We start from the raw sequence: 27,807 nt of genomic DNA, 5'->3' as shown, positions 1-27,807 counted from the left end.
CAAATACGCCCTCAGTGCCTACTTTATGTTAGGTGCTAGGCAGCCGAGGTGCCCGACCGCCTCGGAGGAGGGGCAGACCCTCACGTAAGTATATAAATACATACTTGGGTAAAGGTGATGAAGGGAAAGAAAGGGTAGGCACTATGGATGAAAGGAAATGCTTCTCTGATGTGATGCTTGGCCTTGAGGATAAATAAAAGTAAGTCAGACAGAGAGGAGGAACAAGAGAGGACCTTACTCAGGAAGAGGAAACTTGAATGTACTTATGTGCTGAAAGGTAGGATGAGGTTGTGGGGGGGGGGAGGTAAAGAGAGAGGCAAAAGAGCAAGAGTCTTCAGAGGATGTGCTCAGTGCTGGGGTAGAAGAATTAGCCGTGGCCAGGAGGAAGGTTACCATTTGCTCTGGGATGGGATAGAGGGAGAGGGGATGGAAACATGTATTGATAAGTTTATAGATGGAGGATAGGTAATGGCAGTTTTCCTGGGATGGTGGGACGTTCTTTGTGCAGTAGGAAAAGCGGTTGCTAAAGATCAGGGTGAGCTTATAGAGTAGAGGGCTTGGTGAAAGTGGATTGGAGTGGCTTCCTTGGAAAACCAGAGAGAGTCATGGCAGGTGGGTCTAACTCTGTCCCAGAGGCTCCTGTCATTCCTCTGTGGGATGCCCCCATAGTCTCCTTTTCTCCCTTTAATTATTATATTTTCCAACGAACTCAGTAATGATACACAGCTGCCATGAGGACAAGCATAGGGGAATTCTCCCATTACACCTGCATGTCCTAAACACACAAAAAATGATATATTTATGCAGGCCTGCTTTCATCCAACTCTTCAAGGAGACCCAATAATGATACTGGCAAAAATTAGAAATCTGTTAATACTGAGTGTGGATGTCAATATGGGCAAAAAGGAATTCTTACACACTGCTGGGGGTGGTGGTGGTGTAAACTGGTACAACAACCAAGAAGAGCAAGGTTGTGCTGTCTTGTAAAATTGAAACTGCCATACACCGTGTATGTTATAACAGCTAGATACAGACTTCGAAGATTGTTTTTCAAACTGCAGATGGAGATCCTATAGTGGGTCTAGAAATCAAGTGGCTCTCAGCTAGCAAGGTAAAAGAACGTAGACTAAAGATAAGTAATATGAGAGGTCCTTAGTCATAGAAAGGATAAGTACTATTTCTCATGAAACTTGGATTTCCACTACATGTATGCAACCGGTTATAAGGAGACATAGTCTGGTCACAATAAGACATTTCCCATCGTGGGATGGGGTCAAAATATGTAGAAACACTGTTCTAGAGAGACACATGCACATACACAGGAAACATGATTATAGCTATTTCCCGCAGCATTGATTATAATAGTGATTTATAATGTAGGAAATAATCTCCAGCAGTAGGTGAATTGAAAGTAGTCTGTTTATACAATGCAATATCGAACTAGGCCCAACTCTATCAGCATACATAAACCTAAAAAGTGAAAAAAAGCAAGCTGAAGAATATGAAAGGATGATACTGGTTATGAAACAATTTAAAAACCCACAAGACAGCTCTATACATTGTTTTTACTATATTTACATTTACATAAAAGAATAAAAAAGACTGGAAAGAAACACCGTACAATTGGGCACGGGGACAAAGAAGATTGTATTTCAAATTTTTTTTTATTGAAAATGTTTTTGAGAAAAATATTGATAAGGTAATAATCGCCAGTTGGGGGCAATGAGTACGCCACCGTTTGTTATATTTTTCTTTGTACTCACTGTAGTCTTAAAAATATGTTTATACATTCTTTGATATTCCTCCCCTCAAGAGATGGAGCTTAATTTCCCTATCCTTGAGTTTGGGCTGGACTTGGTGACTTGCTTCTAGCAAATAGAAAATGGCAGAAGGGATAGAATGCCATCTTTAAGACAAGGCCAGTAGCTAGGACAGAAGACTCGGCTTGTATCCTGGGTTCTCTCTCTCCCTCTCTTCATTCCTCCCAGCCCCCTCTCGGATTTCTTACTCTGGGGAACCAGCTGCTAAGTTGTATGAACAGCCTAATGGAGAGGCCTGCATGGGGAGGAACTGAATCTGCTACCAGCAGTCGTATGAGTGAGCTCAGAAGCAGATTCTCAGACCCTTCAGATAACTGCGGTCCTGGCCAACACCACAATTACAAGCATGTAAGAGACCCTGACCAAGAACCACACACCTAAGCCATTCTCAGATTTCTGACCCTCAGAAATTGTGTGAGATGATAAATGTTTATTTCTTAAAGCCGAGAAGTTGTAGGGTTATTTGTTACATCGCAGTAGATAACTAATGTAAGTTCTCTGTATTTATCTTTTTTCTCAAAAAAGGAAAAAGCTCCCCTAAGTACATTTATAAGCAAATAAAGCTTTAAAACAAAAGAGAACAGAAAGAAACCATTAGGGATTTCCTTCAAATATCAACGCAAAGCAGAGAAGTCAAGGGTTAGAGGATATCAGAGTCACAGAATGAAGCTTAAGAGCAGGAACTCTGGAACCAGACAGCCTAGGCTTAAAGCCCTGCCTCTGTCCCTCACTAGCTTTGTGACCTTGGGCAAGTTACCTAACCTCTCTGACCTTCAGTTTCCTTATCAGTAAAATGGGAATAATAGTAGTTTCTGCCTCATAGGTTTGCTGTGAAGATTAAGTGAATCTGTTTTCTGTATTTATGAGTTTGTTTCTGGTTTTTGTTTTTTATGTTTTTTGGATTCCACATATAAAAGAAATAATGTTATTTGTCTTTCTCTGACTTACTTCATTTAGCATTATCTAGTGTTGTGACAGATGGTGACTGCACTCGTCATGGTGAGCATTGCACAATTCTATGCCAATTGTGTACAGAATTGTTGAATCACTCTGTTGTGCACCTGAAACTAATATAACATTGTATGTCAATGATACTTCAAGAAGAAAGATTAAGTGAATCAACAAATATGAGGCAATTAGAACAGTGCCTGAAAAATACTATGCACTTTGGGGCGCCTGGGTGGCTCAGTTGGTTGGGTGACTGCCTTCGGCTCAGGTCGTGGTCCTGGAGTCCCGGGGTCGGGTCCCGCATCGGGCTCCCTGCTCGGCAGGGAGTCTGCTTCTCCCTCTGGCCCTCCCCCCTCTCATGTGCTCTCTCTCATTCTCTCTCTCTCAAATAAATAGAATCTTAAAAAAAAAAAAATACTATGCACTTTATACATGTAACTTACAATTTTTATTATTGCTTAGAGGAAAGGGACCTTAATTTTGCAAGCGGGGAAAATGGAGGTTCTTGGCTCCGGGCTTAGAGCTATTTCTTCCTTGAAATGTCCTTTCCATAAGAGTTTTCTTTTTCCTCCCTTTATGTCAATTATACCTACTGAGTGTCCCAATTTGCAAGGCTCTTTGTTGGGCTTCTTCACATACAGTACCTCATCTAATCCTTAAAATCATGTAGGTATTTTTGTTACCTCCATTTTGCAAAAACACCCAAACTCTGAGAGCTTATCACTTGTTCACAGGTTAGTCAGTGGCAAAGTCAGAATTCAAACTCAGGTCTTCTGATAATAAGATTAGTGGCACAGGAACTTTCTTAACCAGTTTAAGGTATTTCATGATTAGCCTGTTTTGGTTATATTAGTTCATAATAGCCTGTTTTGGTTATATTATTTCATAATAGCCTGTTTTGGTTATATTATTTCATAATAGCCTGTTTTGGTTATAAAGGTCTTGTAGACTTCTCTGCCTATGAATGACCTCCTAGGACTCTAGAACAGATGCTTTCTTTGTACTCTTTTCGGAGGTCGTTATGGGTCACTTTCATGTATTTCAAGGGATGGTCTAATCTGGAATTTTGAATTCCTCTTTCCGTAGAGCAAGACCTATTTCTACAGAATGCATCGATTGGTCTCTTTCATTTCCATAATATTCTTCTACTTGGTTCCCTATTCTATATTCAAAAGAGGAACGTTTCAGCTGACTGCTAAAAATTGGCAGGGCCTCTAATGAGATTTAGCAGATTATGAAGAGGCTCAGGAAATACTCCTATCCTACGAAAACTAAACTGAAACCTGATATTAATCAACCATGAGGCTTTAGTTTTGTTATTTGATTTTCACAACAATCCTATGAAACAGACTGAGATGTTTCCTTGTCTAACAGATGAAACCATCTCAGGGAGTTGAAGTGAATACTCAGAGTAACACATTAGAAGTGGCAGAGTTCTGAGTGTCCTTTTCAAACCACCTCTGTAACTTTACCCAGTAAATCCACATCTGGGTCTTTAGCCTCCGGAAGTATTCTCAAAGTGTGTAAGAATATATGTACAAGGGTTCCTTGCAGCATTATTCATAATAATGAAAACCTGAAGAAAACCTAAATATTCAGCCATAGAAGGTTATTTTAAAAAATTATGACATATCCATACTATGGGAGGGACACTTAGAAGCCATCTAAACCAATGAGGTACACACACACACACACACGCGCGCGCACAGTGACATGAGGAATAGACACAAAGATTGTTTCATTAAAGAAAAGCAAGTTGGGGGGGCACCTGGGTAGCTCAGTTACATTGTTTACATTTTTATAACGGTTAGATGTTACCTTATACTTAAATGGTTTAAGTTGAGTTATTCACAGTTTTTTAAAAAGTTACTCATCCTCACAACTATTTATTGAATTTTTGTTATGTGTGTGTTTGGCACTCTGCCAGGGGTTAAAGACCTCACAAGGAAGCTCTCTTGAGGAAGTCTGCATCTGGTTGGAGAGAAAAGCAGAACTTGGAAAATGATCCAGGAGAGTTTTTATACTTAACTGTGGGGGGAATGACCAATTAAGTGTGCCAGTCAGAAACCTTTCAGAAAGAGTCACACAGATTTCATTTTCTGTTGGAGGTTTTGTACGAGGGAAGTGGTCTCCTGTCCCAAATTTCCCCACAGTGAGACCTTTGCAACTTCGGGTATCACTAAAAATCCTGAGCTGCTCAGTATCACTCAGGCTAGTTAAACTGGAGTAACGTGTCCTTTCTTTATTGATCTATCACTTACAGTTCTCTAAGAGAGAATTTGATTGGCTTGCCTGGTGTTACCTGGCATCAACAGAAATTGGGCTCCTGGACAGAAACTTGATGATGCCACCTCTGGCACCTGGGGTCCCTCATGTGTAACCCAGAGAAGGTAATTTCTGGCTTGGGCAGTGGTCCTCAGTGCATGCCAAGCCAAACTCTTACGGCTGGGATACCCCCCGCTTGTTCTCTCTCTCTCTCGCAAAAAAATAAAATCTAAAAAAAAAAAAAAGTGAGAATAACAGAGGTAAAGGAAAAACATTTTTTTAAAGATTTTATTTATTTATTTATTTATTTATTTGAGAGAGAGAGAGTGAGAGAGAGAGCGCAAGAGGGGGTAGGGTCAGAGGGAGAAGCAGACTCCCTCCCCCGAGCAGGGAGCCCGATGCGGGACTCGATCCCGGGACTCCGGGATCATGACCTGAGCGGAAGGCAGTCGCTTAACCGACTGAGCCACCCAGGCACCCAAAGGAAAAACATTTTTGAGTGTAGCCAAGTTCAAAAAAATTAAAGAGAAGTTAGCGTTTATTTGCTAGTTTTCTTGGGCTGGGCTGCTCTGGAGAGTTGAACAGGTTGTACCCGCACAGGAATGTTCACTGAGGGAGTGAAGGGCTGAAATTCAGGCTGAGCTCTGCTCACACAACATGGTGCCGCGCTGGCTGTGTGGCCCTGGCCCGTGATCGGGTTCTGCGGGAGGAGCGCACCTTTTTCCAAGTAGCATAAAAGCAGCTCATAGACTAGCAATAGCCCTATTTTTGGGATAATATCGGCTTGTAATCTACCAAACTGTAGAATCAGAACTGAGGGCCATGCTAAAAGATACGGAGGGAAGGGACTTCAGAGGGAAACTCAATTATTTCCAACTTGAGCCTGGTACCTAGCTGGTATTTAATAAATATTTGTTAAAGGAATAAATAGTGCTGGGATAGAGCAGTGAGAAAAACAGACAAAATCTTTGAGGTTATAGAATGAATTAAAGTAAGATACAGAAGAAGTGCCACTATAGGATACCATTTACATAAAGAGCACAGTAAAATAAAAGTAGATGGAGATGTAAACTGGAACCTGGAAAGAACCCAAATGGCCACTGACAGGAGAATGGATATATTGCAGTATGTTCATCCAGTGGAATTCCGCACAGTCATAAAACTTAATTATCTACAGCTACACACTAATTTGTATTCAAAGATACCATACCCAAAGCTACACAGCCATCTTGACATCATGAGGGAAAGTCTTTGTATCACTGAATCACTGAACCAGGGCTAGCAACTGCCTCTGAAGTAAACTCCATTTAGTTTGGTCATTGATGGTCAGGTTTTTTTGTTATTTGTACATGTAAACATTTCTAATACATAATACTTAACTGAGAGGAATGTTCAGGAATTATTAAGGATGATAAATCAGGGGCACTTTTCAGTTTGTGTTGTTGAAAACTTTTACATTAAGAATATGTTCATGAGTTACTTGCTTAATTTAAAGAATTTAAGTACAAGAAACCAAGAAGTAGTGATATATAGCAGGTCACATGGGCCAGCTTTTCAATCTTTCCCAACCAAACTTTTATAATATTTACGTAATTTGCCTTCTCTCAGATTTCCCCCCCCCCAGAATTACTGCTTCTTAACACAGTTATGTTATAACTTCCTTTCCATAATTCATGCATCCTTCATTCTCGGAGTATGTATCTTGGCACCTTCCAAAATCTTCAAATTACAAATTTCATGATAGCATTTTTTTTTGATAAAACTTCTAGTTAGGAATCACCTTTAAATTAGGTTGTTTCTCTTTTTCTGCAGTTCCAATATCAGCACCAAAAGTTGGCTTTCTTGTGGAGACCATTCCGCAAAGAAACAAAAATTTTAAAAAATGAATTTGGGGCACCTGGGTGGCTCAGTTGGTTAAGTGACTGCTTCTTGATTGCGGCTCAGGTCATGATCTCAGGGTTGTGAGATCAAGCCTCACCTCAGCTCCGTGCTCAGTGTGGTGTTGGCTGGAGATTCTCTCTCCCTCTCCCGCCACCCCTCCCTCTGCTCACATGTGTGCGTGCTCTCTCTCTAAATAAATAAAATCTTTAAAAAAAATGAATTCACAAGTGTCCCCATATATATAAAGATAAAAAGTGAACAATAAAGTCAAAATTTTAGGTGTATTCCAAGCAATCAGGTAGTCTCATTCAGTAGCCAGAAATTCTGCAAAACTAGAAATTATGTATGTAAAATTCAAATTGTTACCACAAAAGAATGACAAATCATTCCAAGACCAAGGGTCTACTGAACATTGATTATATTCATAACATTTCGATTCAACAGGCCCTCCCTGAGGTTAAGTTCAGAATTCTTTGACTAAATTTCTGATGTTTGTAAAACTTTTAAATCTCACATTAATTAAAAATGTCTTATAATGTATAATTTTTTATTTTAAAAAATTTTATTTTATTATTATGCATAACATAGACATAGAGTATAAATAAATAACCACAATAATAATAAGTGAACACCCAGATTCCTTCTACCCAATTTAAGAAACAGAATATTACCACTCTATATCCTACTCTCTGTCCCTCCACTATCTCATCCTTCTCCTTTCCTCCCCTTTCCCATGGCTATCTTCTACTCTGACTTTTGTATTTATAATTTCTTTGCTTTTCTTTACAGTTTTACCATGTAGGAATGTATTCTTAAATAACAGATTGTTTAGTTTTGCATGTTTTTGAACTTCATATGAATGGAAGCACATAGCTCTTTTCTTCTGAAACATGTTCTTTTTATTTTTCCTTAACATACAGGTGCATGAAGTTCATCTATGTTGACATATGTAGCTGTAATTTATTTTTGCTGCTATATTGTAGTACATTTTATGAATAAACTACAATTTATTCATTCAGTTTCTTGCCACTTGAGTCACTGGTTTTCTGCTATTTGAAACAATGCCAGTGTTAACATAATTATACATCTCTCTTGGGTAAGAATTTCTTTGGGGTATATATTTAGGAGCAGAATTGCTGGATTGCAAAATAGATAAATATTCTACTTTATTTGAAATGCCATAGTGTTTTCCAAAGTGGTTTTAAACAAAGTAGTTTTTTATTATTGAAGTACAGTTGACATATAATATTATTTTAAACAAAGTGGCTTTTTTTTTTTTCAAGATTTTATTTATTTGCCAGAGAGAGCGAGAGTGTGAGGGAGAGGGAGAGCACAACCAGGGGGGTGGGGCAGAGGGAGAGGGAGAAGCAGACCCCCACTGAGCAGGGAGCCCCATGCAGGACTCTATCCCAGGACCCTGGGATCATGGCCTGAGCTGAAGGCAGACACTTAACTGATTGAGCCACCCAGGCGCTCAAAAAAAGTGGTTTTAAATACCAGAAGTATTCAAGATTTCTTATTGTTTGCTATCCTTATCAATAATAGTTGCTATGGGCATATTTTAAAATTTTTGCTGGTGATATCAACTATAGATGGCTAAACATGTCTTTGTATTTTTATCTTTATAGTTTTATTTTTGAATTCAACTTTAACCTCTATTTGAAGGTATCTTTCACCATCTCCCTGTATCACATATTTCTTGGTGATCATTTTAAATAAATCTACTTTTCAGATGCTGAGAAAAGAGCTAGATGACACTGAGATTGATTTGAGGACTAGTATTGATTATTTATCAGAGTGGCTCCATCTGGGTAGCACACTGCCCCAATCTGATACATCCAGAATGTCTTCTATCTCCTTTTCCTCAGTTCTGTCCACTCACCTCCCCAAAACCTAACGTTGTCTGGGGAATCGAGCTCATGTGACTGCCATGGTGCAATACCCAAAAGAAGCTGGCTTCTAGAGTTCACAAGTGTAATTTTTAACGCCTAGATGTATGCCTCTGTTATCTGCTTAGAATTTGGAGCCACCTGCTGAATTCTATGACCGCTAAAACTAAAATCTAAAAAGTCAATGCAGGGGCGCCTGGGTGGCCTGGGTGGCTCAGTGGTTAAGCATCTGCCTTTGGCTCAGGTCGTAGGGATCCTATGCCAGAGTCCTGGAATTGTGTCCCTGCTCAGCGGGGAGCCTGCTTCTCCCTCTGCCCCTCCCCCTGCTTGTGCTCTCTCTTTCTGTCAAATAAATAAATAAAATCTTAAAAAAATAAAATAAAAATTCAATGCAGTATTTCTTATGGACCTACTTCATTATGATTAATGCTGAAGTTCAGCTTAGAGTTTTTTCCTTATGGTGGCAACTAAGATGATCAGGTGCACGTTGCAGGGTGAATCAGAAAATATTTCTTACTCAGTTATCCTATGCATATTCTCAGTTTCACCTAAAAACAAAGGTTCTGGTGACTTTGGGAGAAGGTGGTCGAGGGAGGAAAGGAGTCCAAGGTATTAGTAATGCTGAAGGCTACCCATGAGAATTCTCAGGACAGGATGAAATGGACAGGTATCTAAACTGAAGTTTAGCCGTTCTTAATAAATACTCAGAATTTAATCCTCACAACAAAGAAGTAGCTGCTATTATAATATCCTTATGCAGGTAAGGAAACTGAGATGCAGAGATGTTAAAGTAACTTGGCCAAGGATCCCATATGACTGGAAAGATGTAGCTAATAACATAGAGATGAAATACATAGACAAATTGACTTTTTTTTTTTAAAGGATGCCAAGACTTTGAAGTTATTTTTCTTTTCTTATTTTATTTTAATCACATTTCTATTTTCTGTAAACCAAAAGCCATACTCCAAAGTCTTATTCTTAGATTTCTGGCAGCTTGGACATCTAGCCAGATGACTGGAATTTCAGTCACTTTTTTCCAAAGTACTTACTTGTAGGTGGCAGTGTTACTTTCAAACCCTACTTTGCATTTTTTTTCTGGGGAAGATTAGAAAAAGCCATCTGGTTAACATTACCCTGAAAAATTCTTCTCTGAGTGGAGCTTCCTAAGAAGAAATTATAAGAGAAGAGTGTGGTAGAAAGCTAGGCAGAATACAAATAGAAATATTTAGAAACTGAAGCATTGCATTCTGATACTTCTGAGAATTATCTTTCCCTACCATAAATTCACTTTTATTCCAGCCCTTTTCTTCACTTTTCCTTTTGAGGAAAGATTTTTTTTTTGAATGAAACTCTTTCTTGATAACACTTTTCTAGTTCTTGTTGAGGTTTAATCTTGTTCACATATTCCTTGTTTGATTTTGAACTTTGGGCTCCTTTTCTGTCAGCTCTCTCTTCTATAGGTTTTTATTACCACCGTCCTCCACTTCCCCAATACTGACATTCTTATTGTTACTCTTTAACTAGAAGAGAATCTGGCAAATATTAGGTGCCCAGTAAATATTTGTGGATTAACTGAATGACTGCTTAAATGAATGAACAAATGAATTAGCGAGTGAAGACTTTTCCAGGAAAGAAAGAAACAAGATCAAAGAGAGTAAACTCAAAACAAATCGTTACTGATGAACTTTGTAAAGAAGTGTTGGTGATATTGACTTTTCTTTTACATTTCCCTAGTACTTGTTAACCTTGAGAAGTCTACGTATCCATATAATTTCAGGACTCAGCTTAGAAAAATCAAATGTTATTCTAAAAATGACTGGATCAACTTAAAAGATTAGGGTTTTGTTTTGTTTTGTTTCTGTCTAACTGATTCATTTAATTGCAGTTATTCTAGCCAGTTATTTGGAACCTTCCACTAACGTGTTTTAGATCTTCATTGCCTAGTAAATTACTCTCTCATTCACAGAATTTATCTTTTACTTTGAATCTCTTAGAATATTATCTTATATTGAATCATACCTGTTTAAAAAAACATTCATGATGACAAAAATTGAGATATTGACTGGCATTTATTGTAATTCTTATTTTTGTCTTCATAAAATTAAACTTTTAAAAGGCAACTTCCAGCCTCATAGATTTTAGTTATATCGAATCCTGTGAATTAAAATTTTTTATTTCCGGGGTGCCTGGGTGGCTCAGTCGTTAAGCGTCTGCCTTCGGCTCAGGTTCCTGGGATCGAGCCCCGCATCGGGCTCCCTGCTCAGCAGGAAGCCTGCTTCTCCCTCTCCCACGCCCCCTGCTTGTGTTCCCTCTCTAGCTGTCTCTATCTCTGTCAAATAAATAAATAAAATCTTTTAAAAAAGTAAAAATAAAAATAATAAAACTTTTTATTTCCTTCTTAATACATTTCTGTATTTCCCCAAATTTCTTCAATAAACCTTCATTACTTTTATAATCATAGAAAGCAATAGATTCCATTAACACCCCTCCCCTCCAAATCAGTCACTTATCACTCTGAGCAAATTGTTGCTGAATTTTATATTTTATTATAGTCATTTCTGAAAGCATGAGAACCTATGGCAGTAATTTCAACTTGAAATTTCTACGGGCTCTCTCTAAGAGACTGAATAGCGAACTACATTCACGGTGTATTCATGTAGAATTTGCAATTGCCTTCTTGGATCATACTGTCTATTCTCAGGCAATATCCAAGTTGAAATTGTATGTCGATATACTTAAAATGATTTAGAACATGCGAATTTATTTCCTTTTCTATCTTTATTACATCCATTGTTTTCTTACATGTAAAACAGGGAACAGGAATAATTGCTAAGCTTCGTTTTAGTTCTGATATTCTCTAACTGTTCACTAAGACTGCTCTACAATAAATTCAATAGAGATAGAATTATGGAATATTGTATCTTGAATTCTCAAGAACACTGTTCATCTCAGTAGCCAGTGTATGTTCTCAAATTGTATACAGAAGAATGCACTTTGAAAGTATACCCATGACCTATAAGGAATCACACAGGATAGGGAGAAGTTGGTAAGTTTGAAGAGTTTTAATACTATAATTATCATCTAACTCTATCCTATACCTCTGGTTTCAGTCACTCCTTCCTAAATAGAAAGACATCTGTGTATCTCCATGTGACATTACCTAATGAAGAGGAACTTTCTGGAATTTTGTTCAATCTTTTATTTCTCTAACTTATAGAACCTTGTTTATAACATAGTCTCCATTAATGAAATTCTATCCAGTTACCTCATGATTTTCATATATATCACCAGGGTAATTCAGGATGTCTCTGCTCTGTTTTTAAAAGAGGTAGTGGTCTTTGAATGGATTACAAATTTAAAAAAATTTATGTAACAGGCATTTTCTTTTCAAAGTCCATTTTCAATTCTTCTGAAGGTAGCTGGTGTTACTTGGTAGTTAAGCAGTTAAAAATAACAGGCTTGGAAACAAACAAACCTGTTTGTATCCCAGCTGTACTTTCAACTTCTGCCTGACCTTGGACAAGTTACTTTACAACTCCATCCTCAGTTTTGTCATTTGTAAAATAAAGATAATAATAGAACTCCTTTTGTAAAATTGTTTATGAGGAATAATTACATGCCATACACAAAGCATTCTGCATTCCATTTAGTCAAGCAACACTTATTGAGCACTAAAAATGTGCCAGGCACTGCGCCAAGCTCTTGTCTAACTCAGCACTGTTCTTTTTCTTCCCTCACATTTTTATCTAACTTCCCTTCCATTAGGTCTCAGCTTAAATGGCACTTTCTCACAGAAAACTTCTGTGCTAGTTCAGGTCCTGCAAGAAGCTAATGCCAAGACAGGATTAGACAGGCAAGAGATTTATTAGAGGAGATTCCTGTGGAAGATAAAGGGGAGGAAGCAAGAGTAAGCAGGGAGAGACCCAGACTCCAATGCAAGTCTGACATCTGTTGAAGGAGAGGAAAAGAGAAGGAGAATTGGGTAGAAAAAGACTGCAGTACTGTCTGAGAAAGTTTTGGCTAGGCCAATGGGGAGTTCCTAAGACGGAATTGCCCACGAGAGGAGTCCTGTGTCCTGCAGGAGTGGGCTGGCACTAGTAGCTCTGCTGTGCTCAGTCATTGGCTGGTTGAGCCTCAGGAGAGCGAGAGCCTCAGCTTCAAAGCTGGTGGATCCGGAGAGGCAGTAGCTGGGGTTGTCAGCCAACTATGGTCCTCGCACAGCAGATCTCAGTAGTGCCCCTCCATAGCCCTCACACATCCATAATGGGTTGGATCCCCTGGCTATTTATTTGCTGTTACAGGAACACGTATTTTCCTTTTCTCTGTTTCCACCATAAAAGTCAAATTTTTGTTTTCTGAATTTGTAAAGGTTATTCTCTCTGGACTGTCAGCTACATGAGGGTAGGGACTGAGTCGATCTTGTTTACCATTGCTTCCCCGAGATGCCCAAGATGCACCTGGTGAAATGGCAGATAATAGGTACGAAGTACAACAGTAGTCATTATTTTTATCCACTCTATTCTGCTCTGCACATTACCACGTCCAAATCAAAGCACCACAGTCTCACACTGCAGTATAAAAATTGCAGATTTCAGCTTAACGTTATTTTCTCGGGAGCATTTTATTTCATTTTGTCTCAGGGAGAGGTTGCACCTTTACTTTTAACATATGTCAAAGCATAATCAAAAGGGGTGAAGCTTTGAAGATGGATTTTTGAATGTACTAAAGTATACTCATGCATAAGAAAAATAGAGCTTCCAGCATCTAGTTGTAAATTCTTTCCTTTTCTTTAGTGGGTAGAATCTAAAGAATCTCTCTTTTGGGCTTAGAGAGCTATCTGTATAGACTGGTGATTGTCAGCTTTTCTCTAAATGACCTATTTCCTCACCCTCATCTCCTTTCCAGAAAGCAAAATTTTCGTCAGATATAGCAGAAAGTGTTAGGGAGATAAGAAAGGGGATGTAAGTGAATAATACAAAGATGAAGGAACCTAGACGTTGCAGTTGACTCTACCTCACGGACGAGTTCGAGATGTCCATCACATGCAACTATAAAATTGACAATTACAAAACCACATCATCAAAAGCTCCAGAGTCCCTTAGTCCTGCCCTTCTTCCCTGACTCCTTCCCAAAGCAGGGGGTTGAGTGAGGGGAGGGGCCTAGGAAGAGGAGCGGGCATAGGATACTGGAGTCAGGCTATCTAGATTCAAAGCTTATCTTTGGCATTATTTGTGGGACATTGAGCAAGTTGCTTGATTTCACTGAGACTTAGTTTTTTCACCTGTACAGTGAAGATAATGGAAATAGTAATCTTAGAGGACTGTTAATCAGATTATAAGAGATAATTTTTGTAAAGTGCTTAGCAAGGTGCCTGGCATATAGCAAGCTCCCAATAAATCTCTCTACTATCAGTTCTTATTAGGATTTCTGCCATACCCTGCTCCAGCCTTTTTCAAAATGTGATCCATAGACAGTTTAAGGAAACATGAGGTCAAAATTATTTTCATGATAATAATTTATTTACCCTTTTCATTGTTTTAAACTTTGCTTTGATAGTTCAAAAGCAAATCACTGTAGACCACAAAATACTACTTCACACCCACTAAGATGGCTATAATAAAAAAGACAGGCAATAACAAATGTTGGCAAGTATGTGGAAAAATTGGAATACTCATACACCGCTGATGGGGACGTAAATGGTGAAGCCACTTTGGAAAAGAGTTGGCAGTTCCTCAAAAAATTAAACACAGGGTTACCATATGACCTAGCAATTTCACTCCTAAGTATACACCTAAGATAATTGAAGACATATGTTTAAACAGAAACTTATACATGAATGTTTATAGCAACATTATTCATGATTGCCAAAACTCAAATGTCCATCATCTGATGAATGGATAAACACAATGTAGTATATCCACACAATGGAATATTGGGCTGGATGATACTTTGAAGGGGTTGTCTTGTGCACCGATTATCAGAATGGTTAACAGCATCCCTGGCTTCTAGTCCTTAGATACCAGTAGCAACCACCTCCAGTCCCAAGTTGTGATAACCCAAAATGTCTCCGGACATTGCTAAATATCCTCTGGGGGCAAAATCAACTTTAGTTGAACACCATTGGCACAGATCAATAGTCCTTATAGTCTTCACTGTTATTCTCTTGCTATTTAAAAAAACTTACAATTTTACTTAAGAATGTTCTTAAGGAAGGAGTACAAATTATTAATTCTTTTTTTAAAAAGATTTTATTTATTTATTTGACACAGACAAGGAAACAGCTAGAGAGGGAACACAAGCAGGGGGAGCGGGAGAGGGAGAAGCAGGCTCCCCACTGAGCAGGGAGCCCGATGCGGGGCTTGATCCCAGGACCCTGGATCATGACCTGAGCCAAAGGCAGACGCTTAATGACTGAGCTACCCAGGCGCCCCAGTAAAAATTATTAATTCTAATAACGACTGACCCTTGAATTCACTTTTTAAAAAATATTCTGTTTAAAAAAATAAGAAGTATTCATAAGTTACTTTTGCTACATACTAAAGAACTATAATTGTCTCGAGCAGCACTTTGTGGGATTGAGTTGCAAGCTGAACTAACTTCTTTTAATATTACGGAACACCATTTTTATTAAAATATCTATTGACAGACAAACTGGTTATTTAGACTTGCGTATTTGACAAATATTTTCTCAAAAATAAATGAAGTGGAACCATCAGTTCAGGGAAAACAAATGATAATATTTGTTGTCATTGATATAATTGAGCTTTCAAGAAAATAAATTGTAATAGTTGGATAAAGATTTATCATCACTGTCATCTTGACAGCTTCCAAATACTTGGATTCTTCCTTTTGATTTTTTTTTTAAGATTTTATTTATTTATTTGACAGAGAGAGAGAGAGAGAGAGAATGCACAAGCAGGGGGAGTAGGAGAGGAAGAAGCAGGCTTCCTGTGGAGCAGGGAGCCTGATGCGGGGCTCGATCCCAGGACCCTGGGATCATGACCTGAGCCGAAGGCAGACGCTTAATGACTGAGCCACCCAGGTGCCCCTACTTAGATTCTTCTGATGAGATTGGAAGTGATATTAACAAATGTGATATTTTGATAGCATAGGATGAAAAACGTCAGCAGTTGGAAGATCAGCATAACTCAGTGAACCAATATTTCCAGTTGACCACTGTGGGTTAAAATCGTGCGTACTTTAAAAGATTCACTCAAAGTGCAACATGGACCAATAGATTTTTCTGCTTTAAAAAAATTTTAATAGCTTGTCTGAGGTATAATTGACTCATAATAAGCTACGCATTTTTACGCATGAATACACACACAAAACTGTTACAACAATCAAGATAATTAACATGAGCATAGCTCCCTGCAGTTTTCTTGTACTCCTTTGCAATCTCTCCCTTCTGCCCCTCTCAGCCCTCCGCCCCAATTTTCGTTTTCCAGACTACCACTGACTTCTTTTTCCTCCCTAAAGATTAGTTTTCATGTCCTAAAATTTCATATAAATGGGATCATATAGTATGTACTATTTTTTGCCCAATTTCTGTCACTGATCATAGTTATTTTGAGATTAATCCATGTTGCATTATATCAATAGTTAATTTCTTTTTATTCTGAGTAATATTCTATTGTATGGATATATCGTGAATTATTTATTCATTTACCTGTTGACAGACATCTGTGTTGTTTCCAGTTTTTGCCTATTATGAACACAATTGCTATGAACATTTGTGTACAAGTCTTTGGGTAAACATATGCTTTCATTTTTTTTAAACGATTTTTATTTATTCATTTGACGGAGAGAGAGAGAGCACAGGCAAGGGGAGCAGCAGACAGAAGGAGAGGGAGAAGCAGACTCCCCGCTGAGCAGGGAGCCCAGATATGGGGCTCTATTGCAGGACCCTGGGATCATGACCTGAGCTGAAGGCTCCACCAACTGAGGCACCCAGGTACCCCTATGCTTTCATTTCTTTTGGATAAATACCTAGGAGTGTAATGTCTGGGTCACATGTAAATATATGTTTAACTTTTTAAGAAATTGCCAAAGCATTTTCTAAAGAGGTCGTACCATTTCACATTCCCATCAGTGGTTATGAGAGTTCCTTTTTTTTTAAAATTATTTTTTTTAAGATTTTATTTATTTGCCAGAGAGAGAGAGAGAGAGTGAGCGAGCGTGTGTGCACAAGCAGGGGGAACGGCAGGCAGAGGGAGAAGCAGTCTCCGATGTGGAACTCAACCCCAAGACTCTTGTGATCATGACCTGAGCTGAAGGCAGGTGCTTAATGGACTGAGCTACCCAGGCATCCCATGGTTATGAGAATTCCAATCACTCTACCTTCTCAACAATAGTTGGTATGGCTAGTCTTTTTAATTTTACCATTAAGTAGGTAGGTAGTGATATTTCATTGTGGTATTAATTTGTATTTTCTCTAATGACTCAATGTTGAGTATCTTTTCATGTGCTTATTTTCCATTCATATGACTTCTTTGGTGAAGTGTCTATTCAAACTTTATGCCTATTTGTCTGCTGGGTTGTTTAATTTCTTCCTGTTGAGGCATGAGTTTTTGGGTTTTGGTTTTGTATGTGTGTGTGTTTTTCTGTGTTTATTGAGGTATGAGAGATTTAAAAAGTATATTTTCTGGATATAAGTTCTTTATTAGATATGTGATTTGCTAATACTTTCTTCAGTTTTTGGCTATTCTTTTCATTTCCTTAGTTACCTGAAAAGAAATACTTAATTTTGATTAAGTTCAATTTATTACTTTTGTCTTTTAAGGATAGTGCTTTAGGTATCAGACCCAAGAAATTTTGGTCTAGCCTAAGGTCACAGATGTTTTTTCATTTTCTTCTAGAAGTTTTAAGTTTTATGTTTAGATCTATGATCCACTTTGTGTTTTCATTCATTCATTCATGCCTATGAATACCCAAATGTTTCAGCATTATTAGTGAAAAATCTTTCTTTTCTCCACTGAATTGTCTTTGTCCTTTGTTGAAATGAACAACCTTGGCACTTTTAAAAAACTCTCTATTCAGTTTTGTCAATCTTTTTTTCTCTCTTTACACCAATACTATACTACCTGGCTTAATGTGGCTTTATAGCAAATATTGAAATCAGGTGGTGTAGTGTAATTTCTTCAAGTTTGTTCTTCAGTCTCAAAGTTATTTTGGTTGTTCTAGGTCCTTTGCATCTCCATATAAATTTTAGAATCCTTTTGTCAATTACTAAAAAAAAAAAGCCTGCTGGGATTTTTGATTGGGATTGTTTTGAATCTACAGATTAATTTGTGGGAGAATTGACATTTTTACAGTTTTGAGTCTTCTGAACCAGGAACATGGTATATTTTCTGTTTGTGTCTTCTTTTTTAAAAAGATTTATTTATTTTAGAGAGTGCTTGCACATTTACGAGTCGGGGGAGGGGCAGAGGGAGAGAATCCTCAAGCAGACTCCCCTCAGAGCCGACTCAAGACCATCATCAAGACTACAGGATATAAAAATCAATATACAGAAGTCAGTTGTATTTGTCTTCTACTAACAATGCACAGTCTGAAATTGAAATTTAAAATATCATTTAAAATAGCATCAAAAATATGAAATAGGTCAGGATAAGTTTGATAAAAGATATTCAAGCTGTACACTGAAAATATTAAATATGCTGAGATAAATTTAAGAAGACACAAACACGTGGGGCACCAAGATGGCTCAGTTAGTTAAGCGTGCAATTCTTGGTTTGGCTGTCATGATCTCAGGGTCACCAGATCCAGCCCCAGGTTGGTTCCATGCTCAGCGTGAAGTCGGCTTGTGATTCTCTCCCTCTTCCTCTGCCCCTCCCTCTGCTCCCATGCATGCGTGTGGAAGCTCTCTCAAATAATCTTAAAAAAAAAAAAAAAAAAAAAATATATATATATATCTCGTCAACACTACAAACAAGAAAGCTGAGTGGCTATATTGCCATCAGACAAAGTACACTTTATTTTTTTCAAAGTACACTTTAGAGCAAAAAGTATTACCAAGAGAAAAGAGGTTTTATAAAGTGGATCATTTATAAAATGGATCATTTCATAATGATAAAATACTTTTCATAGTCAGTTTCATTATGGATAAATTCATCTAAATAACAAAAATTATAAATGCAAAAAAGTTTATGCAACTAACAGCTGAGTTCAAAATACATGAAGCAAAACTGATAGAACAAGCAGAATTAGAAGAACCAATTATAGTTAGTTCAATACTCCTCTCTTAATACTTAATAGGATAAGTAGACAGAAAATCAGTATATTTTAAGTACCCCAGGATTTAGATTTGAACAATATCAACAAACTTGATGTGATTGACGTTTGTAGAACATTTCACCCAACAACTGTTGAATACACATTCATCTTAAACGCATACTGAATATTTATCAAGACAGACCATATTCTGGGTCACAGAATAAGTCTCAATAAATTGAAAATGATTCAAATTATGCAAAGTATGTTATCTGATTATCTGATTATAATGGAATTAAATCAGAAATCAGCGACAGGAAGATGCTGGAAAATTCAATTTTTGTAGACTACATAACACATTAATAACCCATGGCTCAAAAAAAAAAAATCTCTGGCGAAATTATAAAGTATTTTGAAATGAAGGAAAATGAAAACATATTAGAATGTATGAGATGGGGCGCCTGGGTGGCTCAGTTGGTTAAGCAACTGCCTTCCGCTCAGGTCATCATCCTGGAGTCCCTGGATCGAGTCCCGCTTCGGGCTCCCTGCTCAGCAGGGAGTCTGCTTCTCCCTCTGACCCTCGCCCCTCTCATGCGCGCTCTCTCTCTCAAATAAATAAATAAAAAATCTTAAAAAAAAAAAAGTGTGAGATGTAAAGAAATACTCCGAGGGACACATCCCACCCAATGCCTATATTACAAAAGAAAAAACATCTATAATCAGTGATCTCGGTTTCTAAGTTAAAAAACTAGCAAATAATGAAAAAACACTTTAAAAATTAAGAAAAAAAAGTAGAAGAAAGGAAATAAACCTAAGAGCAGAAATCAATAAAATAGGAAACAAAAACAATAAAGAAAACCTATGAAAGCAAAAGAGAGCTTTGAGGGATTTGAGATCAGTAAAGTTGATAAGCCTCTCGCCAGAACGATCAGGAAAAAATAAAGACACAAATTACCAATTTCAGAAATGAGAAATTCTTCTGTAGGTTTTAAAAGGAAAATAATACTGTTAAAAGACATTAACAAATCCCAACAACTTAGATATTTTCATAACCATTAAAGCTCACTCCAGAACAAATATTAAATATTTGAATTCGGCAATGTTAGATACTATTAAAAGCAGGGTGCTGAGTCCAGGCTTCGGAGACAAATAAGGCATTTTCTACCCCAAGCGGCTTTCATTTTACTGGAGGACTTAAAATGTACTTAAAATTGTACTTAAAAAAAAACAACAAAACAAAGCTTAATACAGATCCGGTGCTGAGGAGTGAGGGCAAACTGGGTCAGGGAAAGCTTCTCTGGGGAGGAGTCATTCAGCTGAGACCAGACGAAGCCATAAAATATGCGTATCAGAAAAAGAGCCGCTGTGCGTCATATCAGGTTGGTGGCTCAGAGAAGCCCTCCGCGACCGGGCCTCTGCCGAACGCCTAGTCCTCCTTGTCTCAGAGGAATCCCATCTCTTTCCCCACTCGCGCTCACCGGCGTTAGGCGTCCACCTCCGGCCAAACCGGGACTGCAGCAGTGTGCGCCTGCGCACTCAAGCAAAGTTCTCGCTGGAGCGGGCGAGGCGACTGCCGGAAGTGTGACCTCTCGCTCCCTGCTCGCTCTTCCCATCCGGGGTCGTGGCGGTCTTCCGGGTGTTCCTGACAGGGTTTTCTACGCCGTTTTTTTGGCGACTTTTTGGTCTTCCGCTTCTTGCTACCGCCCCGAGCCTCCCGCACGCTTGCTAGCCCTGTCTTTTCTTGTGTGGCTCCTCCCCGGCCGCCGAGCCCAGGGTTTAGATTGCAGTCGGGATCCGGAGCCAGGCCCAGACCTTCCGCAGGCCACTACCTGCTTTGGCTGGGGCGAGAGCTACAACCGTGCGCGCCGGACCCTCGCTGCTCGGGCCTTGGAGCTCCTGGGCGGGCAGTGCCGGTAGGCCCTGCTTAGCCCTTCCCCAAGGCCACCTGTGAGTTAGGGGGTTTCGGAAAAGGACGCAACCGTGTAGGCCCAGGTCGGGGGCGGGGCTCGGGGAACTTTTCCTGAAACCGCACTGTTATGTTTGCGTGGAAAGTTCCGGCAATATTTCTTAGATGTCCCAGACTTATGGGCGGCCCCCAGGCTGCAGCACTTTTTGAAGAGTCTTAGGACCGCTTACTTTTTCCACTCGTTTCCCTTCTTCGCGCCCCGTTCTCAGTCTAGGACCATAAGAGGAAGACTGTCTTGGGACCCCTGCATGGTGTTTCAAACGGTGGTGAAAAACTAAGGTAAATATCTGGATTAATAATTTAAAATTTAAAACTTTTAATTAAATGGGCTTCAGTTCTTCATTTTACAGTAAAGTGCACAGTTCAGGACTCTGTCAGATTGTTGTTCCCTTTTCTTCCCGTTAAGCCTTTGTACTTAGACTCCTCATCTCTCTAGGCCAGAACACGATGGGGTTTATGTGTCTCATAATATCTGGAATATCCAAATACCCCGTCTTGTTTTCTCTCTTTTAGCTCTTTGTTTAAAATAGTAGTTCTTTATTTAGATTGCGGATACCAGTAGGAAATAAAGAGAAACTGTAAAAAGCTAAATCGGAATTTGTTAACAGATATGTGGTAGGTGATTTTGTGAGGAAAGATCATAACTGAACACTAAATATGTGTTTGTATTACCGGTAACATACTATTTTTGTAAATACTGTCTTGTATGGTATTTTACTACAGGTATTTAATATGTACAGCCAAAAGGCTCATAGTAGCTAGCTAATAATGGTAATATTATTTTGTTGGTGTGTTAGCCCCAATGATGTCTAATTTGGAAATGCTCCATAATATAGGCTTTATGTGAAACAGGCCATTTATCAATCATTTAAGAAATGTCCGTTTCAAACCACATGACAACATTATTTTTTAACTCTTGGATGGAATCTAATTCTTAATAAAAAGGAATGTCCTTTTCAAAACCTCCAGGTAGTTTTGACAGTGGATGAGCAGGATTTAGGAATTGGGCTTTTTGCACGGTGGAGAAAAGAAGTGAGTTTAGGATATCAAAGGCTTTTGGACAAAGTGGACAGATAACTTGATTTAGTTGCCACAGTTCTGTCTTTCGGCTTTTATCCTAGGGAGATTCTGCTTTCCAGGAAATCTAGTTGAAGGAATTATGTAATCTTGAAAGTTCTCTAATTGGTTGGAGGAGAGATCAAGTTTAGGACAGAAATTCCAGGTTGTGAGTTACAGGAGCAAATACTGTATCAGTAGGAATTACTTTGTAAACTACGCTTATACAGCCTTGTCTCTCATGTATGATTATTTACAAATAAACCTGTATAATATCCCATCGTGTCAACCTTAGTCAAGAAGCAACTTTTAGGATTTTTTCCTTAAGACAAGAACCAATGCAACAGTTTTAAAACACACCAGAAGTTCCTAGATTATCCTATTTTATAGTCATGTACATATTGAGAAACCGGTAACTTTTCAAGCTAAGAAAATCGGGATACCACCAATATCTGGATTGTATTTATTTATCATGGAATTTCTTATACCTGCTACCACAGTTAATGTGGAATAGTGTTTTATGTAGATCATCAAGTAGACTTAGTGAAGAAACCTTTTATTTGGAATATAAAGAAAAATATTTAAAATTTGATAGATGTCTCCTTAATGCTGCAGTGGTAATAGGTTTGCTGGATTTTATACTCTAAAACTCTATATTCTGGGGACGCCTGGGTCGCTCAGTCAGTTAGGCATCTGCCTTTGCCTGGGGTCATGATCCCTGGGTCCTGGGATCGAGTCCCGCATCGGGCTCCTTGCTTGCCTGCTTCTCCCTCTGCTGCTGTCCCTGCTTGTGCTCTCTCTTTCTCAGACAAATAAATAAATAAAATCTTAAAAAGAATAAGTAGAACTCTATATTCTGTTTAAAAGATGATCCCTTTTATTGTTTATGATAGATTATTATTTTTTGATTATTTTACTTTTTTTTGGATTATTTTAGATTATTCTTATCTTCATCAATATCACTGTTGAAAGGTATTAGAAAAAATATTAGAGGGTGCCTGGGTGGCTCAGTCGTTAAGCGTCTGCCTTCGGCTCAGGTCATGATCCCAGGGTCCTGGGATCGAGTCCCACATCGGGCTCCCTGCTCAGCGGGAAGCCTGCTTCTCCCTCTCCCACTCCCCCTGCTTGTGTTCCTGTTCTCGCTGTCTCTCTCTGTCATATAAATAAATAAAATCTTTAAAAAAAAAATATTAGAAAGAGAAACTGAAATTCATAGATTTTTGTTTTACTTCCTCGTCGTCATGCAGGATGCCTATGTTGTGGGGCACTGAATGCCATTCCCATAGGAATGATCGTACTGTGAGGGCTGGCCTAGTTAAGAGCTAGACTTGAGGGCCAAGACTCATAATGAGGAGAACCTGACAGATATTTTATTGTGGAGGGACTGCAAAAGCTTCGATGCTTATCTGGGAATTTGGGATAGGCTGAACTAGATATCTGCCCTAAGGTAAACTTTTGGCTAAGTAATCATTGTAAGCTCTTAAACCTTGGATAATTTGGTCATTAGCTTTGTTGAGTACTACTGGGCCACAAAACACCTTTTGACTTATTCCTAGTTTGGATCTTAACATGTTATGGGATAGAAATAAGGTGAAGTCTGGGCTGTCGTATCATTGGGGTCTTCAAGTCTGAATGCATGTGTATGGGACTTTATTTGGGCCCAGAGGAAAAACACAAGCATATAATTTATAGATGTAAACAGAGGGTCTCGAATTTTAACTATGAACTGATTTAAATAAATCTGAAAATAGGACATTTTAATTTTAGCTTTTCTGAATATAAATTCCTTCCTTTGATCAGATCTATAGTATCTGTATTCCAACAAAATGAAATACCAAGGAAAATTCATTATAATGAATTATATTTAATGTCATTTTCTCATGAATCTTATGATAGGAATTCTGTTTATGGGAGTTTGGGACAGGGAAGCAGAATAAAGAAGGCCAAGAAAGAAAAGGGCATGAACCTGGGCAAAAGGTAGAGCAAGTCTTTAGTTGCTTATCTTTAATCTTGCTTTCCGTGATTGAGTGTACTTTTAATAAAGGATTGTCTGGAATCCTGCTTGGTTCAAGATAATTTCCATTTCCTCTGAGCAGTGAAAATCAGTGAGTACAGCTTAGCAATTAGGATAGGATTGATTTTTTTTTTTTTAATCTATAATAAGAGGTACAGACCTGTTGAAGAGAGTTGGTAAATTCTTGTTTTCTGGAGGTAACACCTTGTCTTTCATTCAAATTAGGGAGTTGGGCACTTGGGATGAGATCTGATGGTGGCCCAAGACTCTTGTTTACAATCCATTATGAAGCCTGGACTGGTGAATCTCATTATCTGTGGCCAGCCTTGGGAATTTAAATTTTACAAAATTGAAAAAAAAAACCCACAAAATTTGTATGAGTGATTTATTAGTTTCTTCCCAGATCTTTGTCTTTTTCTCTCCTATTTTCTCCTGCTCCAATTTTTCCAGCCATCTGGTCTCAATACCCAGAGGCAGCTACATTTTTTTTAGCTGCTTACGTGTTATTTTCCCCTCTTGTTCTAAAAAAAAAAAAAAAAAAAACTTAAAAAATTTCTATAGCTAGTTTTATCATGGACATCTACTGAAAATGAGGACTTAGCACCTTTATGTACTCTCTCATCATTAAATTGTGATGTATATGAACATGTAACTGTATATAATGTGTATGTAATCCTTAAATATAATATGTAATAAATGATATATAATAAATTTATTATAATTTTTGTTTAAACTAGTATTTTTAATGTTTGTGTTATTGTGAGAACCAAATAAGTAATGATTATATTTCCTTTTTTATATGACTTTTTGAGTTTTGTTTGTTTGGTTAGTAATTTCTTTTTAACCTGCTACTTTTCTGTTGCTATGATTATTTCTGCTCTGTTAACAGAACTCCACTCTGTGGTCAGATACATCAGGAAATCTGTCAGTAAAGTTTTAAGTTTTTTTCTCCTTGGCTATCTTCTTGAAACCCTTTATCTTCTTGGCTCTAATTTAAGCTGGTAGCTTCCGTTCACCATCATCCTAGGGAATTTACTTTGTCTCTGCCCTACAGCAGATCTCCCTTTTCCTAGATCCCAGGTTTTGTTTTGTTTTTTGAGACCTTACATGTCTGAACATGTTTTTATTCTCCCTTGCCTTGATATTATACCTGGGTATGGAATTACTGCTTGAGAGCATTTCCTTCGGAGACTTGAAGGCACTGACTTCATTGTCTTATGGTTTCCTCTGTTGCTGTTAGAGTTTAAAGACATTTTGATTGTCAGCCCTTTTATAACGTTTTCCTCTTCTGTAATATTTCATAAGCCTCTTTTTCCTCATATTCTGAAATTGACCATACCTTGATGCATATATATTTTTTTAATGTACTTTGTACTCATTAGGTCCTTTAATTCTCAGGATTGGTTTTCTTCAGTCCTGGACATTTTCTTGTTTTATTTATTTGATAATTTCCTTCTCTGTGTTTTCTGTCTTCTACAGGAACTTCTGTTATGTTGGATGTTGGACCATATAATTTGATTCTCTTATATTTTTTCTCTTATTGTCCTGCCTCCTTTCTACCCTCACCCATTTTTCCTTTTTGTTCTAAGAGATTTCCTCAATGTTACCTTTTAACTTTTTACTCAGTATTTCTGCTTTCAATTTTGTAATTTCCAAGAGCCTTTTTTGCTTTTTAAACAGTATATTCTTTTTTTTTTTTTTTTAAGATTTATTTACTTTTTGGGGAGAGAGAGAGAGAAATGTGTGAGCAGGGGGAGGGGCAGAGGGGGAGAGAAGCAGACTCTGTGCTGACGGGGGAGGCTGATGCGGGGCTTGATCTCAGGACCCTGTGATCACAACCTGAGCTGAAATCAAGAGTTGGACACTCAACCGACTGAGCCACCCAGGTGCCCTGAAAACAGCATATTCTCGTTTTATGTATGCAGTGTTTTTTAAATTAATTATTAATTTTTTTCTCAGTTTTAATTAGTTCCTGGCATTGTTTTTGTTTATTCCTCAATCTTTTTTTCTGACAGTGATCTGTGGATGTTTATTTTACAATAGGAGTACTAGAAATCTAATCGCAAAAAGCAAGCTCTGTGTGTATGGGTGGGCAACTCAGTAGTAGGTTTCACTGTAGTTTGCTAGCAGGCTTAACTTCTCCTTGGTGGAAAACTGTTACTATATTATAGGTTCTTTGGTTACCATATTATATAGTTTCTTTCTCAGTTATTCTGTAGATGAGTTTTCTTATTGACTCTCTTGGGAGGTGGGCTGGGGATCCTGTTTTCACTTTGTTGATTTTACTTAATACTTGTTTTCAGTTTGTTACCTTAACCTATTCTTTGTAAGTTTACAACCTTTTGGGATCAGTCATTGCAAAGTACAAGTATCTAGTCTCTTGCCTGGGTCAGTGATGGTTCTGATTGCTTTGTACAGTAGCCCCCCCCCCCCTTATCCTCAGGGGAGATAGTCCAAAACCCCCAGGGGATGCCTAAAACTGGGTACTACCGAACCCTATATGTATATATATATATATATGTATATACACACTATGTTTTTTCCTATATACACATATCTATGATAAAGTTTAATTTATAAATTAAGCACAACTAATAAGAAAATAGAACAATTATAATAATCTGTAATAAAGGTTTTATGAATGTTGTCTCTCAGAATATCTTATACTGTATTCACCCTTCTTGTGATGATGATATAGGTGATAAAATGCCTATGTGATGAGATGAAGTGAGGTGAATGATGTGTGTATTGTGACATATTGTTAGGCTACTATTGACCTGATGATATGTCAGAAGGAGGATCATCTGCTTCTGGGCTGCAGTTGACCACAGATAACTGAAACCACAGAAAATGAAATTGTGGATAAGGGGGGGACTACTGTGTATAAATTTTCCCCATTGCTGTGGAACAAGCTCTCTTTTACTGGACGTCCTTTATATAAGTTATTTAGACTTTGAAGTGAATCTCAGAATTTTAGAGTTATTAGGCAGTACAGATTCCTTCCCTGTTTGAGCAGATCTCTAAGAAGATCTGTGAGATCTATATCCTAGGAATCGGGTTGTCATATTATGGCTTATACCTTTGAATAAATTAGATTGGGTATAAACATAAGAATCTGTATGGCTTCGTTAAATGTATTGGGTGGTTTCTGTTTTATCAGAGTATATGGTGATAACTTGATTTCTGAAAGATCTGTTGATATTAGGGTAAATTCATCAGAAATTAGAAACTTGCATATATTTTACTATCATTTGAATAATATTCTTATCTAGATTTAAAATTCATTATTAGCAAAAAATAAAAAAGATAAAAAAATAAAAAAAAGTAAATAAAGTTAAAAAAAAATTCATTATTAGCAAGTTTTTTGTTACCTGTAGTGGGACTTAGAGATCTGTTTAAACTTTTGAAATAACTTTGCAAATGAAATTCATAACTTAGTAACTAATTGCTGTAAATAGTAGATACTAGTTAGGGTTCAATATTTTTAAGATACAATAATTTGTTTTTTTAAAACTATTCTAGGTAGAAGAATACATGTTCACTTTTAGTGAACAAGAGCATGTTCCCAAACTCAATTTTGGGTCGCCCGCCTTTCACCCCAAACCATCAACAACATAATAACTTCTTCGCCCTGTCACCAACTCTTTATTCACACCAGCAGCTAATAGATGCACAGTTCAACTTTCAGAATACAGAGTAAGTATGGTGATATTTTGGTCCATATCATTTATAAATTTTGTTTCTACTTGACACAAA

General features: G+C 37.8%; 1 protein-coding gene across 6 annotated transcripts in view; it reads left to right on the top strand.

The window, feature by feature from the left end:
* The first annotated feature begins 20,607 nt into the window (after nucleotides 1-20,607).
* TENT2 (terminal nucleotidyltransferase 2) overlaps nucleotides 20,608-27,807 on the top strand; it is a 68,372-nt gene continuing 61,172 nt past the window's right edge. For 2 of the 6 annotated variants that reach the window (XM_081826676.1, XM_081826675.1), the window contains exons 1-2: nucleotides 20,608-21,260; nucleotides 27,574-27,747. In XM_081826676.1, coding sequence (XP_081682802.1) covers nucleotides 27,611-27,747 — 137 coding nt within the window. In that variant the 5' untranslated portion in view covers nucleotides 20,608-21,260; nucleotides 27,574-27,610. The remainder of the gene's footprint in view (nucleotides 21,261-27,573; nucleotides 27,748-27,807) is intronic. The other 4 variants (XM_031026557.2, XM_006731882.3, XM_081826674.1 and 1 more) reach the window with 3 other exon arrangements.

Source organism: Leptonychotes weddellii, chromosome 7, assembly GCF_054177405.1.
Source record: "Leptonychotes weddellii isolate Sample4059 chromosome 7, ASM5417740v2, whole genome shotgun sequence".
NCBI lineage: Eukaryota > Metazoa > Chordata > Mammalia > Carnivora > Phocidae > Leptonychotes > Leptonychotes weddellii.
This window is presented reverse-complemented; position numbering and strand designations above follow the sequence as displayed.